At 44.7% G+C, this 16,013-nt stretch overlaps 1 protein-coding gene across 1 annotated transcript in view; it reads left to right on the forward strand.

Moving 5' to 3' along the window:
• Nucleotides 1–16,013, forward strand: part of ZNF541 (zinc finger protein 541) — a 54,298-nt gene that overhangs the window by 25,471 nt on the left and 12,814 nt on the right. The window contains exons 5-10 of the mRNA XM_049901353.1: nucleotides 2,778–2,836; nucleotides 3,088–3,247; nucleotides 3,707–3,880; nucleotides 4,817–5,141; nucleotides 13,763–13,826; nucleotides 15,017–15,159. Of these exons, the coding sequence (XP_049757310.1) occupies nucleotides 2,778–2,836; nucleotides 3,088–3,247; nucleotides 3,707–3,880; nucleotides 4,817–5,141; nucleotides 13,763–13,826; nucleotides 15,017–15,159 (925 nt within the window). The remainder of the gene's footprint in view (nucleotides 1–2,777; nucleotides 2,837–3,087; nucleotides 3,248–3,706; nucleotides 3,881–4,816; nucleotides 5,142–13,762; nucleotides 13,827–15,016; nucleotides 15,160–16,013) is intronic.

Here is a 16,013-nt window from a genome sequence, read left to right on the forward strand (position 1 = left end):
GGGCAGTTCTGCCGTGTCCTACAGGGTTGCTGTGAGTCGCAATCGACTCTACGGCAGTGGGGTTTTTTGGTTACTCACACAGGAGCCTTGGTGGTGCAGTGGTTAAGTACTGAGCTGCTAATCAAAAGGTTGGCAGTTTGAACCCACCCATTGGCTCCAGGAGAAAGATCTGGCGATTTGCTCCGGTAAAGATTACAGCCTAGAAAACCCTGTGAGGCAGTTCTGCTCTGTCATGTGGGTTGCTGTGAGTCGAAATCAACTTGATGGCACCCAACAACAACAACCACATTCACATACCACACAGTTTACAATGAAATGTAAATGCAGTTGATTTTAGTACATTTTCAGAGTTGTGCATCCATAACCACAATCAAGTTTAGAATATTTCCTCACCCTGAAAAGAAACTCCACACCCCTGAGCCCTCGTCACCCAACACCCTCCCTTCTGTCTCCCTCAGTCCCTGGCAACTGCAAATCTACTTTCTGTCTCTATAGATTTGCCTGTTTTGGACATTTCATATAAGTGGAATCATGCAACACTTGGTCTTTTGTGAGTGACTGACTTCACTCAGCATCATGTTTTCATGGTTCACCCACGTGGTAGCGTGTGTCAGAACACCATTCCTCTCTATGGCTGCATAACGATGTGGGCGTACCACGTTAGTTACTCGCTCAACCATTGACGGACGTTTGAGTTGATTCCGCTTCTGGGCTGTTGCGAATAATGGTGCTGTGAACGTTCCTGTACAAGTGTTTGTGAGGATATATGTTTTCATTTCTCTTGGAGATACGTCTTGGAGCAGACTTGCTGAATCAGGGTTTCCAAGATGAGCTCTCTGTTTAATCTTTTGAGGAGCTGCCAGACTGTTATCCACAGCGGCTGCACCACTTTACATTCCCACTAGCAGTGTATAAGGGTTGCAGTTTCTCCACATCCTCACCAGCACTTATTATTATTTGTTTTTATTATTATTATCGTTCTAGCTGTCCTAGTAGGGATGAAGTGGTATCTCATTGTGTTTTTGATTTGCATTTCCCTAATGGCTGATGATGTCGAACATCTTTTTACGTCCTTGTTGGCCATCTGTTTGTGTTCTTGGAGAAATGTCTAGTCAGATCCTTTGCCTGTTTTTTAATTGGGTTATATGTCTTTTTATTATTGAGCTGTAAGAATTCTTAAGGAGCCCTGGTGGCGCAGTGGTTAAGTGCTCGGCTGCCAACCGAAAAGTCACTGGTTCAAATCTACCAGCCACTCTGTGGGAGAAAGATGCGATAGTCTGGTGCCATAAAGATTACAGGCTTAGAAACTCTACAGGGCAGTCCTACCTTGCCTATTGGGTCACTATGAATCAGAATCGATTCTATAGCGATGGGTTTGGTTTGGTAAGAGTTCTTTATATATTCTGGATACAAGTCCCTTATCAGATATATTGCTGTTGTTGGGTGCCACCAAGTTGACCTTTTTTTTTTTTTAATTTTTATTGTGCTTTAAGTGAAAGCTTACACATGAAGTCAGTCTCTCATACAAAACCTTATATACTCCTTGCTGTATACTCCTAGTTGCTCTCCCCATAATGAGACAGCACATTCCCTCTCTCCACCCTGTGTTTCTTTGTCCATTCAGCCGGCTTCTGTCCCCCTTGGCTTATATATCTCCCCTCCAGACAGGAGCTGCCCAGATAGTCGTATGTGTCTACTTGATCCAAGAAGCCCACTCCTCACCAATATCATTTTCTGTCTTTTAGTCCAGTCTAACCCCCCCTGTCTGAAGAGTTGGCTTCGAGAATGGTTTCTGTCTTGGGCTAACATAAGGGCTGGGAACCATGACCTCTGGGGCCCCTCTGGTCTCAGTCAGACCATTAAGTCTGGTCTTTCTACTAGAATTTGGGGTCTGCATCCCGCTGCTCTCCTGCTCCTTCAGGAATTCTCTGTTGTGCTCCGTGTCATGGTAGTCATCAGTCGTAGCTGGACACCATCTAGTTCTTCTGGTCTCAGGCTGATGTAGTCTTTGATTTATGTGGCCCATTCTGACTCTTGGGCTCATACTTACCTTGTGTCTTTGGTGTTCTTCATTCTCCTCTGCTCCAGGTGGGTTGAGACCAATTGTCGCATCTTAGATGGCCACTTGCTAGCGTTTTAAGACCCCAGATGCCAGCGAGTTGACTTTTGACTCTTAGTGACCCCATGTGTCAGAATAGAACTACCCCATGGGATTTTCTTGGCTGTAATCTTTATGGAGGAAACCCTGGTGGCATAGTGGTTAAGAGTTTGGCTGCTAACCAAAAGGTCGGCGGTTCAAATCCACCAGACGCTCCTTGGAAACCCTGTGAGGCAGTTCTGCTCTGTCCTGTAGGGTCACTATGAGTCAGAATCGACTCGATGGCAACGGGTTTTAATCTTTATGAAAGCAGATTGCCAGGTCTTGCTCCCATGGAGCCGCTGGATGGGTTCAAACTACCAGTACTTTTGGTTAGCGGCTGAGCACCTAACTGTTGCACCACCGGGACTCTTTTAGGATTAGCAAAATTTGTCATCCATTCTGTGGCTTGCCTTTTTACTTTCTTGTTGGTGTTCTTTGAATCCCAAAAGTTTTTAATTTTGATGGTGTCTGATTTGTCTATTCTGTGTGTATGTGTGCTTTGCTATCGTCTAAGAAACCATTGCCTCATCCGGAGTCATAAAGAATCCCACCTGTGTTTTCTTCTAAGTGTTTGATAGTTTTACTCTTCCGTGCCGCTTCATTTCTGGTGTTGGCTCAGCTGTCCTCTCGTCCTCAGGGTGGAAATATCTACAGGCTCCCTCATCCGGTGAAGGACGAGAATGTGGTGGGTGAATGGTAAGTGAAGTCATCCTGCTGCCCCTCAAGGGTGTCCTGTGGTGTTCATGTGCTAGCCCTGGTAAGTGAGCTCTGGTGCTTTCGGTCCTGAGGAGCGTGGGCGGGGCCGGGAAGCGTTGGGGATCTAGCCTGCATTCCTTAGGGTTTATCAAGAGTTTTCAGGGAACCAGACTTGAACAACAACAAAAGCCCAGTGATAGGGGACAGAGTCCCATCCTACTGTTCACCGCTCCTGCCACGTCTGCTCACAGTAACCAGCAAAACGGGAGTCCTGCCGACTGGACAGAGCCAAGGAACACTTACGTCTGTAAGAACTGCAGCCAGATGTTTTACACCGAGAAGGGCCTGAGCAGCCACATGTGTTTCCACAGTGACCAGTGGCCATCACCACGTGGGAAGCAAGAGCAACAGGTGAAGGGGCGTGGGCAGCAGGTTCTCTGGGGATGGGGTTTCCAGCAGGCTGGGGGAAGTGAACATCTGGGGATCATTCATCTCAGGATGAAGGAGGCATCCTGGGGGATGCTGGGTTCAGTTTGACCTCTGCTCCCAGGCTAACTGCCTTGAGGTTTGCCACAGCTTTTCTAACCGTCTTTGTGAGCAGCTCTTATTTTCTCCAGCTCCTGTTTTTCTCGGAGCCCCCAGGTGGTGCAGACGGTTAATGTGCTTAGATGCTAAACAAATGGTTGGATGTTCAAGTCCACCCAGAGATGCCTTTGAAAAATGATCTACTGAAAAGTCAGCCACTGAAAGTGCTGTGGAGCACGGTTCTATTCTGACGCACATCCGGTCTCCAGGAGTCCACATCAACTGGATGGCTGCTGGTTAGTTGTTACAGTTTCGCTTTAAGAGCTGTCTGTCCCCCATGTCTAGGTGTTTGCCTCAGAGTTTTGCAAGCCACTGAGACAGGTGCTGAGGCCAGATGAGGATCATCAGAGCCCCCCAGGAGCCAAGAAGCCCGTGGACAATGCAGCGACAGCCGCTGTGGTGATCCCCGTGTCAGTACCTGTGGCCTCAGGGACACGGCTCCCAGGGAGCACGGCTAAGGTGGGTGTGGATGCTTCTCCCATTCTCATCACCTGTTGATGGAAGCTGTGGGAAGAACCCAAAGCAAACACCAACAAAAGTCCTGACTCTAGAAGGTGGTGTACTCATTCATTCATTCATTTGACATTCACTGAGTCTCCTCTGTGCCCAGGCCTGTGTTAGGCAGTGTTGGGGACACAGCCATGACCATGACAGCCTGGTCCTGCCCTCTTGGGGTTCCCAGTTGAGTGGGGAGAGTTGGACGGAGTCAGAGGGGCGCCTAACCCAGCCTGAAGAAGTCAGGGAGGGCTTCCTGGAGGAGGGGACATTGGAGCTGCGACCTGGAGGATGAAGAGGTAGGAGGCTGGCAGAGGGGAGGGGAGATTGTTCAGAGGTGAGCAAGAGCACTGCAGGTTCAAGGGATGGGTCTTTTGGGACTTGTCTCTTCAACCCTTACTGGAGGACCCCCTGCCCCCGGAGAGGATCATGCTGAGCTTGGGGACAGGGTGTGTGGACCTGAAGTTTACCTGAGTCCATGATTGAACCCCGTCATTTGTCTCACAGGAGTTGTTATCGTTTTGTTGCTTCCACTGCATCCCTGGTCCCCACTCCTTATATGCTGGTCATTGTAACAACCGTTACTGTCCTCTCACAGTTCCAGAATCCTCCGAGTTGGGGCCCCTCCTAGGGGCATGGGTGTATGTGCAGGCTGCAGCCTCAGATGTCCCCAGGCACAGAGTCCCTGGCTTGCCTCTGGCTTGGCGGCCCTGGACAGTGCGCTGCAGGCCCTCCTCAGCATCCTTGCCACAGGCTTCCAGTAGACAGGCTTGGTGTGTGGGTCAGATTTCTTGTCTCTGTGGTCAGATCTCCTCACCCTTCTGGTGCCATTGCCAAGACTGAGCAGTGCGGTGGGTGGCCGTGTGACCACCTGCGATTCCGAACACTCTTCTTCTCCAGGGACAAGAGAAAGATGAGGAAGAGAGAGACAGCAAGGAGAGCAGCCAACACAGAAAGCGGAAGAAGCGCCCCCAGCCCAAGGCACTCTTCATCCCTCCTCCACCATCCACATTTGGGGAGCCAGGCTCTGGAGGGTACCACCAGAGCTGCCTACGGTCCCCCGTGTTCCTGGTGGACCAGCTCCTGAAGGGCTTGTTCCAGTGCTCCCCCTACACACCGCCCCCGATGCTCAGCCCCATCCGGGAGGGCTCGGGGCTGTACTTCAACACCCTCTGTTCCAGGGCCACGCAGGCCGGCCCTGACAAGCTTTTCAGCACTGTGCTTGGTGAGTGAGGCTGACCCCTCTCTGGATACATCACGTGGTGGGTCTCCTGGGCACCAGATCCCTCTCCCCTGTAGCATTTGGTCCAGCGATGCTCTCTTACCTGTAGATGTGCCTGGTCTGAGGGTCCTGTTGCTGTTCAGAAGTATCCCAGGACAGTTCCGGACCAGCTGTCTTGTAGGTGCTTAGAGTTTTACAGCCAGAAAGAAAACATAGAGGCCATTTTTAGCCTGACCACTCTTCTGCCCATCTCTGATGTTTCAGAGAGCTTTTTTGAAATATAATTCATGTACCATGCAAGTCACCCACTTAAAGTGTACAATTCAATGCTTGTTTAGGATATTCACAGGGTTGTACACCCATCACCACAATCTAACGTTAGAGCAATTTGATCACTCCAAAAAGTAGCACCACACTTATTAGTGGACACCCCTCCATCCTTCCATATCCCCAGCCCCTGGCAGCATTGAATCTGCTTTTTGTATCTATAGATTTACCTATTCTAGACATTTCATATCAGTGGAATCAGACAATATGTGGCCTTTTGTGTCTGACTTCTTTCATTCAGCATCATGTTTTCTAGGTTCATTCATGCTGTAGCATGTATCAGTACTTCATTCCTTTCTGTGGCTGAATAAAAGGATGCTTTAGCTGTGTCTCCTAAGTTTTAGCATGCTGTATTTCTTTATTTCTCGAAGTGTTTTTTCTTTGATGCATTGATTATTTAGGAGTATGTTGTTTAATTTCCACGTATTAGTGGATTTTCTAAATTTCCTTCTGTTATTGATTTCTAATTTAATTCCAGTGTGGTCACAGAACTGACTTTTGTATTATTCAGATCCCTTTAAATTTATTGGGGTGTGTTTTATGGCCAAGGAGCCCTGGTGGTGCGGTGGTTAGAATGATCGACTGCTAATTGAAAGGTCAGCAGTTCGAAATCACCAGTGGCTCCGTGGGAGAGAGCTGTGGCAATCTGCTTCTGTAGAGATGAACAGCCTTGGAAACCCTATGGGAAACCCTATGAATCAGAATTGACTGAATAGCAGTGGGTTTGGTTTTGGGTGAGTTATGGCCTAGGACAATATAGTCTGTCCTGGAGAATGTTCCGTGTGCACTCAAGAAGAAAGTATATTCTACTGACGTTGAGGGCAATATTCTATCAATGTCTGTTAGATCCCATTGGTTTTATAGTGTCGCTTAGGTCTTCTGTTTCTTGGTTGATCTTCTGCCTAGTTATTCTTTCCATTATTGAAGATATTGAAATTTCCAACTATTACTGCCAGTTGTCTATTTTACCCTCCAATTTTGTCAGTTTTTGCTTCATGTATTTTGAGACTTTGTTGTTAGATGCATATGTAATTGTTATATATACCTAATGACCTAACCTCTCTATCAGTATGATGTTTCTTTTCATCTGTAGTAATATTTTGTTTTAAAATCTAATTTGTCTGATATTAGTATAGCCACTTCAGTGCTTTTCTGATTGTTGTTTGCATGATACGTCTTTTCCCATTCTTTTATGTTCAATCTGTATGTATCTTTGAATCTAAATTGTCTCCTATAGACAGCATTAGTTGGATCTTTTTTTTTTTGTTTTCTTTTAACCCAATCTGACAGTCACTGGCTTTTGATTGGATTGTATAATCAATTTATATTTAATTTTGTTATTGATATGGTTGGCTTTACAGCTGCCATTTTGCTTTTTGTTTTCTTTGTCTCATGTCTTTTTTTTTTTTTTTTACTATGTCCCTCTTTTACTGCTTTCTTTTGCATTAAGTGATTTATTTTCTAGTGAAACATTTTAATTCCTTTAATGATCTTTTCACTGTTTTTTAAGTCATCTTCTTAGTGGTTGGAAACCCTGGTGGCGTAGTGGTTAAGTGCTATGGCTGCTAACCAAGAGGTCGGCAGTTCAAATCCGCCAGGTGCTCCTTGGAAACTCTACAGGGCAGTTGTACTCCGTCCTGTAGGGTTGCTATGAGTTGGAACTGACTCGATGGCAGTGGGTTTGGTCTTAGTGGTTGCTCTAGGATTAACAGTATATATCTTTAAAATGTACTTTAGATGCATACTAACTTAATTACAGTGAGATATAAAAACATTATGCAGCCACCACCTGTCAGTGGAGGTTTGCAGGTTGCTGTGATACTGAACAGATTTTAGCAGAGCTTCTAGACTAAGACACTAGGAAGAAAGGCCTGGTGATCTACTTCCAAAAAATCAGCCAGTGAAAACCCTTTGCATCACCACGGTCCAATCCTGTTGTGCATGGAGTTTCCATGAGTTGGGGGCCAACTGAATGGCAGCTAACAACAACAATGAAACAATATGCCTGTATAGCTTTATTCTCTCTCTTTACCCCTTTTAAAAAAAATTTTACTGTGCTTTAGGTGAAGGTTTACAGGGCAAATTAGTTTCTCATTCAAAAATTTATACATGAATTGTTTTGTGACATTGGTTGCAGTCCCCACAATGTGTTGGCACACTCTCTCTTTCTACGCTTGGTTCCCTGTGTCCAGTCATCCAGTTTTCCTGTCCCTTGCTGCCTTCTCATCTTTGCTTTTGGGCGGGGCAGGTGTTGCCCATTTGGTCTTGTATACTTGATCTAACCAAGAAGCATGTTCCTCACGTGTGTTAGTTTGTTTTCTAGGCCTGTCTAGTCTTTGGCTGAAAGGTGGGCTTTGGAGTGGCTTCAGTTCTGAGTTAGCAGGGTGTCAGGGGGCCATAGTCTCAGGGGTTCCTCCAGTCTCTCTCAGACCAGTAAGTCTGGTCTTTTTTTGTCAATTTGAATTTTGTTCTACAGTTCTCTCCTCCTCTGTTCGGGGCCCTCTATTGTGATCCCTGTCAGAGTGGTTGGTGGTGGTAGCTGGGCACCATCTAGTTCTAGGCTCAAGCTGGTGGAGGCTGTGGTTCATGTGCTCCATTAATCCTTTGGAGTGATATTTTCCTTGTGTGTTTGGTTTTCTGTATTCTCCTTTGCTCTGAACGAGATGGGACCAATAGATGTATCTTAGATGGCAGCCCACAAGCTTTTAAGACTCTAGATACTTACTCACCAAAGTAGGATGTAAAACATTTTCTTTATGAGCTGTTATGCCAGTTGACCTAGCTGTCCCCCAAGACAATGGTCCCCAGCCTTCAGCTCCAGTGACTCAGTCCCTCAAGGTATTTGGATGTGCCTAGGAAGCTATTATGACTTTGCCTTGGTCAAGTTGTGCTGACTTCGCCTATATCGTACGTTGTCTTTCCCTTTACCAAAGTTAAGACTTGTCTACTATCTAGTGTTTTTCCCTCCTTACCCCTCCCCACCCTTGTAACCATCAAAGATTGTTTCTTTATGTGTGTAAACCTTTGAGTTTTTGTAATAGTGGTCTCATACAATATTTGTCCTTTTGTGATTGACTTATTTCACTCAGACTAATGTCCTCCACATTCATCCATTTTGTGAGATGTTTTGCACATTTGTTATTGTTCTTAATCGTTTCATAGTATTTTTTTTTTTTATGTACCATAATTTGTTTATCCATTCATCTGTTGATGGACTTTTAGGTTGTTTCCATCTTTTTGCTTTTGTAAATAATGCTGTAATGAATATGAGTGTGCATATATGTCTACTCATGTGAGGGCCCTTATTTCTGTAGGATCTATTCCCAGGAGTGGGACTGCTGGATTGTATGGTACTTCTATTTCTAGCTTTTTAAGGAGGCGCTGTGTTGTCTTCCGTAGTGGTTCTCTTCCCTTTGTGGTGTTATTATTTTTATACACATTGCATCTGTATGTACTAGAAACCTCACACTACATTGTGACAGTGGCTGTTGTTGTTGTTAGGTGCCGTTGTTAGATTTCCACTCGGAGTGACCCTGTGTGACAGTAGAACTGCTCCATGGGGTTTTCAGGGTCGTAATCTTTACGGGAACAGATTGCCAGTCTTTCTCTCATGGACTCGGTGGATAGGTTTGAACCACAAACCTTTGGTTAGCAACTGAGTGCTTAACTGTCATGCAGCCAGAGCTCCTTGTCGTAATTATTACTTTATGTCATTTTAAAAAGCCAGTAAAGGAAAAGTAGCATATATTTATGTTGTTACTGTTGTTGTCTGCTGTCAATTCTGACTCATATATTTATAGTTTGTTATATCTACCTTCTTATTTATCATTTTTGATACTCTTCATTTGTTCCTGTGGATTCAAGTTACCATCTGGTGTCATTTCTTTACTCCAGTACAGGTTTGTTTCCGTTTGCCTCTTTTGTTTTGTTACTGTCAAATATATTACACTTTTATATTTTGGAGGTCCATAATATGTACTATTTTATGCAGTTAATTTTAAATAATTTAAGAGAATGAAGGGCAGAAAGTGTAATTATGCTGCCTTTTGTAATTGTCTACATAATTTTATTTGCCACTGCTCTCTCTTTTTTTTTCCATGTGGATTCAAATTACTGTCTGGTATCGCTTGCTTTCATCCTAGAGAACTTTTTTTTTTTAGCATTTTTTAAAATTAGCTTTATTGAGATGTAACTCATAGGCTGTACGATTCACCCCTTTAAAGTGTACAATTCTATGGTTTTTAGTATGTTCACAGAGTTGTACAACCTCCACCACCACAATCAGTTTTAGTACATTTTCATCACCCCAAAAGAAAATCCTATACTCGTTAGCAGTCACTCATTCCTGCCTTTTCATGCCCTAGGTAACCAACCACTAATCTACTTTCTGTTTCTGTGGATTTGCCTATTCTGAACATTTTGTAAAAATGGAGTCATAGAATATGTGGTCCTTTGTGACTGGTTTCTTTCACTTAGCATAATGTTTTCAAGGTTCATCCATGTTATAGCTTATATCAGTACTTCATTCCATTTTATTGCCAAAAAATTTTGCATCTTTGTTTCTTGTAAGGCAAGTCTGCTAACAATAAATTCCCTAAAATTTTCTTTTTCTGGGAATGTCTTATTTCAGCTTCATTTTTGAAAGATAGTTTGTTGAGTATAAAATTCTTGGTTGACAGTTTTTACTTGCATCTCTTTGAATATCCCACTGCCTTCTGACTGCCGTTGTTTCTGTTGAGAAGTCAGCTGTTAATCTTGTTGGCATTCCCTTATACGTGATGAGTCCTTACTTACTTTCAAGATTGTTTTCTGTGTGTATACCTATTCTTGACTTTTTATAAAAGTGAGGCCATACAGGATTTGTCCTTTTGTGATTGACTTATTTCATTCAGCATAATGTCCTCCAGATTGATGCATGTTACGAGATGTTTTGCAGTCTCATCATTGTTCTTTATAGTTGCGCAGTATTCCATTGTATGTATGTACCTTGATTTGTTTATCCATTCTTCTGTTGATGGGCACTTAGGTTGTTTCCATCTTTTTGCTGTTGTATGAATGATGCTTCAGTGAACGTGGGTGGGCCTGTGTCTGTTTGTGTCACAGCTCTTATATCTCCAGGGTGTATACTGAAGAGTGGGATTGATGAATCATAAGGTATTTCTGTTTCTGTAATGAGGAAGCCCCATACTGTTTTCCGTAGTGGTTATACCATTTTACAACCCCCCCAGCAGTGTGTAAGAGTTCCAATCTCCCCACAACCTCACCAGCATTTGTTGTTTTCTGCTTTTTTGATCAGTGCCATTTTGTGGAGGTGAAATAAGTTATCTCATTGTAGTTTTGATTTACATCTCTCTAAGGGCTAATTGGAAAACCTGGTGGCATAGTGGTTTAGAGCTATGGCTGTTAACCTAAAGGTTGGCAGTTTGAATCCACCAGGCACGCCTTGGAAACCATATGGAGCAGTTCTGCCCTGTACTACAGGGTTGTTATGAATTGGAATTGACTCAACGGCAATGGATTTTTTTTTTAATAATTTTTATTGTGCTTCAAGTTTACAAATCAAGTCAGTCTCTCACACAAAAACCCATACATGCCTTGTTAAGAAAAAAAGAAAATTTTTTTTTTCCTTGTTACACACTCCCAATTACTCTCCCCCTAATGAGACAGCGTACTCTCTCCCTCCGCTCTCTCTTTTCGTGTCCATTTCTCCAGCTTCTAACCCCCTCCACCCTCTCATCTCCCCTCCAGGCAGGAGATGCCAACATAGGGATTTTTTTTATTAATGGCTAATAATTGCGAGCATCTCTTCATGTGTTTCTTAGCTGCCTGAATGTCCCCTTTGGTGAAGTGTCTGTTCATGTCCTCGGCCTATTTTTTGATTGAATTGTCTTTTTGTTGTTGAAGTATTCTATATATTTTAGAGATTAGATCCTTGTCAGATATGTTGTTGCCAAAGATTTTTTCCCAGTCTGTAGGTTCTCTTTTTACTTTTTTGATAAAGTTTTTTGACGAGCATAATATTTAATTTTAATTTTTGAAAAATTTTTAGCCGTTATTTCTTCAAATATTTTTTCTATCACTTTCTCCTCTCCTTCTGATTTCACCTTACATGTATGTTGGTGTGCTTGAAGGTGTCCCATATTTTCCCAAGGTTCTGTTTATTTTTCTTCATTCATTTTTCTCTCTGTTCTTCAAATTGTATAATCTCTATAGGTATATCTTTATGTTTGCAGATTATTTCTTCTGCAAGCTTACATCTGCTCTTGAGCCCCTCTAGTGAATTTTTCATTTTGGCTATTATATATTTTAACTGTAGATTTTCTTTCTGGTACTTTTTTATAATTTCTGTCTTTGTATTGATATTCTCTATTTCATGAGACATTGTCATCATACCTCACTTTACTCCATTAAGCATGGTTTCCTAACATATGTATAATAGCTGCTTTGAAGTCTTTGTTAAGTCTAACATCCGGGCCCCTTCAAAGGCATTTTCTATTGCTTCCATTTTTTTTTCTTTGTGTAAGGGTCGCATTTTCCTATTTCTTTTCATAGCTCATATATTTTTATTGTAAACTAGGCATTTTAGATAATATATTTTAGCAGTTTTGAATATTGATCTCCCTTCCCTGAGAGTTTTCTTGGTCTTTTGTGTCTTTGTTTATTACCTTGGCTGAACTAATCCCGCAAGGTCTATTTCCCCCATGGTGTACATCCTCCGATATTCATGCTCAGATTTCCCTGCTTCTTTTTGTCTTTTAGCTTGGCTCCTAGGGTATGCCCCTGGGTAAGCATAAACATTTTATAGTTCTAAGGTTGTACTTGAGTCTCCTTGGCCAGTCGGATTTTTACTCTTTGTCATTGAATGTATGTGTGGCTTGGAGGCTGCTATCACAGGTCAGGGGTGTTATGTTTTTGCCCCATATTCAGCTAGGCACTAGCATCTTGGAGGCTGCTTCTCTCCTCAGTAGAGTCTTAGACATGCACTTAGTACTCTAGGCTGCCAAAGAAGAGTGTGATTTTATTGTTAAGCCTGGTTTCCTAGAAATTGTAGCTGGCTTGAGTAGCTTATTGTGCATTCACTTTTTGGCCAGAGGTCATGTTTAAGCCTCTGCGCCAGCAAGGCTTCCACCCAGTTTGATAATCTGTGTGCAGTTTGGGGGAAGCATTTTCATCTGCCTTGCGTCCTGCTCCGATGGCTCCTGAGTAGTGCAGGCCAGCGCATGCGCCCAGCCTTCCTGACCCCCAGGGCTGACTGTGGCCCCAGGAGGGCACTTCTTGGCTGCCGCTTTCCCTGGTTCTCCATTAAACTTCTGGCTGCTCTGCCGTTTTGCGGTATCATGGAGCTACCAGCTTCCTCTTAATTGTGCTCTACCAGGATCTCCATTGTTTACAACAGTGCCCTTTGACGTGGAGTTCACCATACTCTGTACCAAATAAAGCCAGTTGCTTCAGCCATAGCTGTGAAGCTCTTCATCCTTGTGACCTACTTTCTACCTGAATAGAGTCGTACACCACTGCACTGGAGCTGGGGGCAGGGGCTTTTCCCAGAGTGGCTCCTCCCTCCCTCTGTGAGTGGGTACTGGGTCGGGGTGGTAGCCCCTGGTCCTCTTAGTTTGCCCCTTTCTTCAGGGAACCTCCACCCTGTGAGTGAGCTTGGACAGGGACAACTGGGGTCCTAGTATTCTTGGCCGTTCATGCCTGGGGTAGATCTTCCACCATAAGAGTGGGAGCTGGGTCGGCAAAAAAAGTCCTCAAGTCCTCTAAGCCACGTGTGCTTGGGCTAGAGCTTTTGCAGTATGAGGCTGGGGAGTGAGAAGCACCACCAGCAGCCTGCTCTTCCTGCGGTGAAGCCATAATTCCAGCCTGGGAGCTGGGGAGACATAGCCCCATTTCTTTGGCCACACATAGCTGAGGTGGAGCCCTCAGGGTAGAACTTCTGTGATGTGGAGCTGAGGGTAAGAGAGCAGGTCCTGGCTCAAAAGCCACAGACTCTCGCTGTTCTTACTGGGATTCAGTTGACGCTCTTGAATGAGTGTTTCTCCATTTGCTATGTACCCTTAGGGGAATTTCCAGAGACTTGAAATTATTATTTTTTTATCCTGTTCGCCAGTTCAGTTGTTTTGGTGGGAAGAGGGCCCGCAGAGCTCCCTACTCCGGCATTTTAAAAGCCCCACCCTTCCCTATTGCATGCAGTTTTAAAGAGCCTGCTGTCCGCTGTGTCCCCTAATGCAGGCAGAGGGGGCCTGTGGATCCTTACGAGCCAGCCTCCTTGAGGCTTTTCCTTGGATGTTTTCTAGATCCAGTGGATGGTTCTTTTGGCATCTGTGTGGTGAAGGACGACACCAAGATCAGCATTGAACCGTGAGTGGAGCAGACTTAGAGCCTGTGGGTCCTCCCCAAAGTGGGGTGATTTCACCCCATTTGGATTCCAGTGTCAGTTTTCACAAGGTCCCCTTCATCACAGGGGGTCAGGTCCAGCAACAGAGCCGTCCTAGCAGGGAAGCAGGGGATTTCTCCCGGGTACATTCAGGGAGTTCCCCCAGTATTTCTTCTGTCCAGATATACCACGGTTGGGCTCATGGAGGCAGAATGCCCCAGACCCTGGGGTTCTAACAGAATTGGTGATGGCTCAGTGCAAGACTAGCAAGCACCCATAGGAGGTGGCTAGATAGGTGTGGCCCTGGATGTACAAACGTGCCAGATATTAGCGTGTGCTTTCCGTGTCCTGGGCTGCAAAAGAGATGCCTGAAGAAGTGTCCTTGAACAGGTTTCTGAAATACCTGTGTATGTCTGTTGCCTGTGAGACATGCCTGGAGTGCTGGAGATGCCCCACAGAGGAGGGATGCTGCCCAAGGACAGGCACACAGAGCACCCCATCTTTTTATTTTTAAATGATAGTTGTGTTTTCAGTGAAGGTTCACATAGCAGTTTAGGTTCCCATTCAACAGTTTCTACACGAGTTGTTCAGTGACACTGGCTATATTCTTCACAACGCTGAGCATTCTCGTTATTTCTGTTTCTGGCTGTCCTGCCTCCTACGGTCTGGTTTCCCTGCCCACTTATATTCTTATCTTTGTTTCCAAGTCATTGTTGACCATTTGCTCTCATATAGGTGATTTTCGTAATGAATATCCCGTCATACAGGGTGTTACTCCTTATTTTTTGAGCCAGTCTGTTATTTAGCTACAGGGTGACCTCAGGGGGTAGTTTCAGTTCAAGGTTTGAAGACTATCTCAGGGCAATACCCTCGGGTCTCAACTGGTCCAGTAAGTGTGGTTTCTCTGTTTTTTTTTTTTTTTTTTCAGAATTTGGGGTTCTGTTCTACATTCTTCTCCCATTCTGTCAGGTCCAACTGTTGTGGCCCTGATCAGGACGGTTTGTAGTAGTAGCTGGGCACCATTTAGTTCTTCTAGTCTCAGGGTAGATGAAGCTGTGGTTCATGTAGACTGTTTGTCCCGTAGACTGGTTTCTTCTTTGAGGGAACACCCAATCTTACCCCGGTCCGAGTCACATTGATGTGTCCTGCATGTCTGTGTGTGGTTGCATTTCAGACACATCAACATAGGAAGCCGGTTTCAGGCTGATATTCCGGAGCTCCAGGAGAGGTCTCTGGCTGATGCTGATGAACACCTAGCCGCTCTGGTCTGGAAGCCGTGGGGAGACGTGATGACCAACCTGGAAACGCAGGATCGAGGTGGCTGAGGCTTGGGGGGTCAGATTCCCACCTCCAGGGAGTTTCTCCTCCCAGTTCTCACCTGGACCAAGAAGTAGTGTCCCCTGTTGGCTGCTAACCTCTTCCCAGTATTGCCTGTCCCATGCAGGGCTCCCTGCCCCTGCTTCTCACTCACAAGGTAGCTGGTCAGTGTCCAGAGCAGGTGACAGGACCACCTTTCTCTTTGTCCTCCTTTTACTCAACCCGCCTCACCTGTGATGTGAGATAGAGCAGGTCAAAGGAGGCCTCCCATCCCTGATGGTGCAAACAGTTAACACACTCAGTTGCTAACTGAAGGGCTGGCAGTTCGAGAAGAAGGGCCTGGCAATCTGCACCTGAAAAATCAGCCCTTGAAAACCCTATGGAGCACAGTTCTACTCTGCCACACATGGCGTATCTGTGCGTCAGGGTCGGCTGGATGGCAGCTGGTTTTTGTTTTTTATAGGTGAGAAATACAAGTATGCTGCATGAAACCTGCACAGGTGGAGGAAGGAAAAGGGTGATACAGTGCCAGAGAGTACAAATAGTAAATATGAAATAAGAAGGAGCAAATACAACAGTATATAAATAATAAGCACGAGTGGATTTCATTCGCTTGTTTAAGGACACAGACTTTGAGATTGTATATAAAGTTATTAAAAATTAAATCATGAAATACAGTATGGGGAGTAGACTCAATGTAGGAGGCCCAGACCCACTGCCATTAAGTCGATTCTGACTCACAGCAATCCTACAGGACAGAGTAGAACTGCCCCACAGGGTTTCCAGGTGTGTAATCTTTACAGAAGCTGACTGCCACATCTTTCTCCCATGAAGCAGCTAGCAGGTTTGAACCT

Source organism: Elephas maximus, chromosome 11, assembly GCF_024166365.1.
Source record: "Elephas maximus indicus isolate mEleMax1 chromosome 11, mEleMax1 primary haplotype, whole genome shotgun sequence".
Classification (NCBI taxonomy): Eukaryota; Metazoa; Chordata; class Mammalia; order Proboscidea; family Elephantidae; genus Elephas; species Elephas maximus.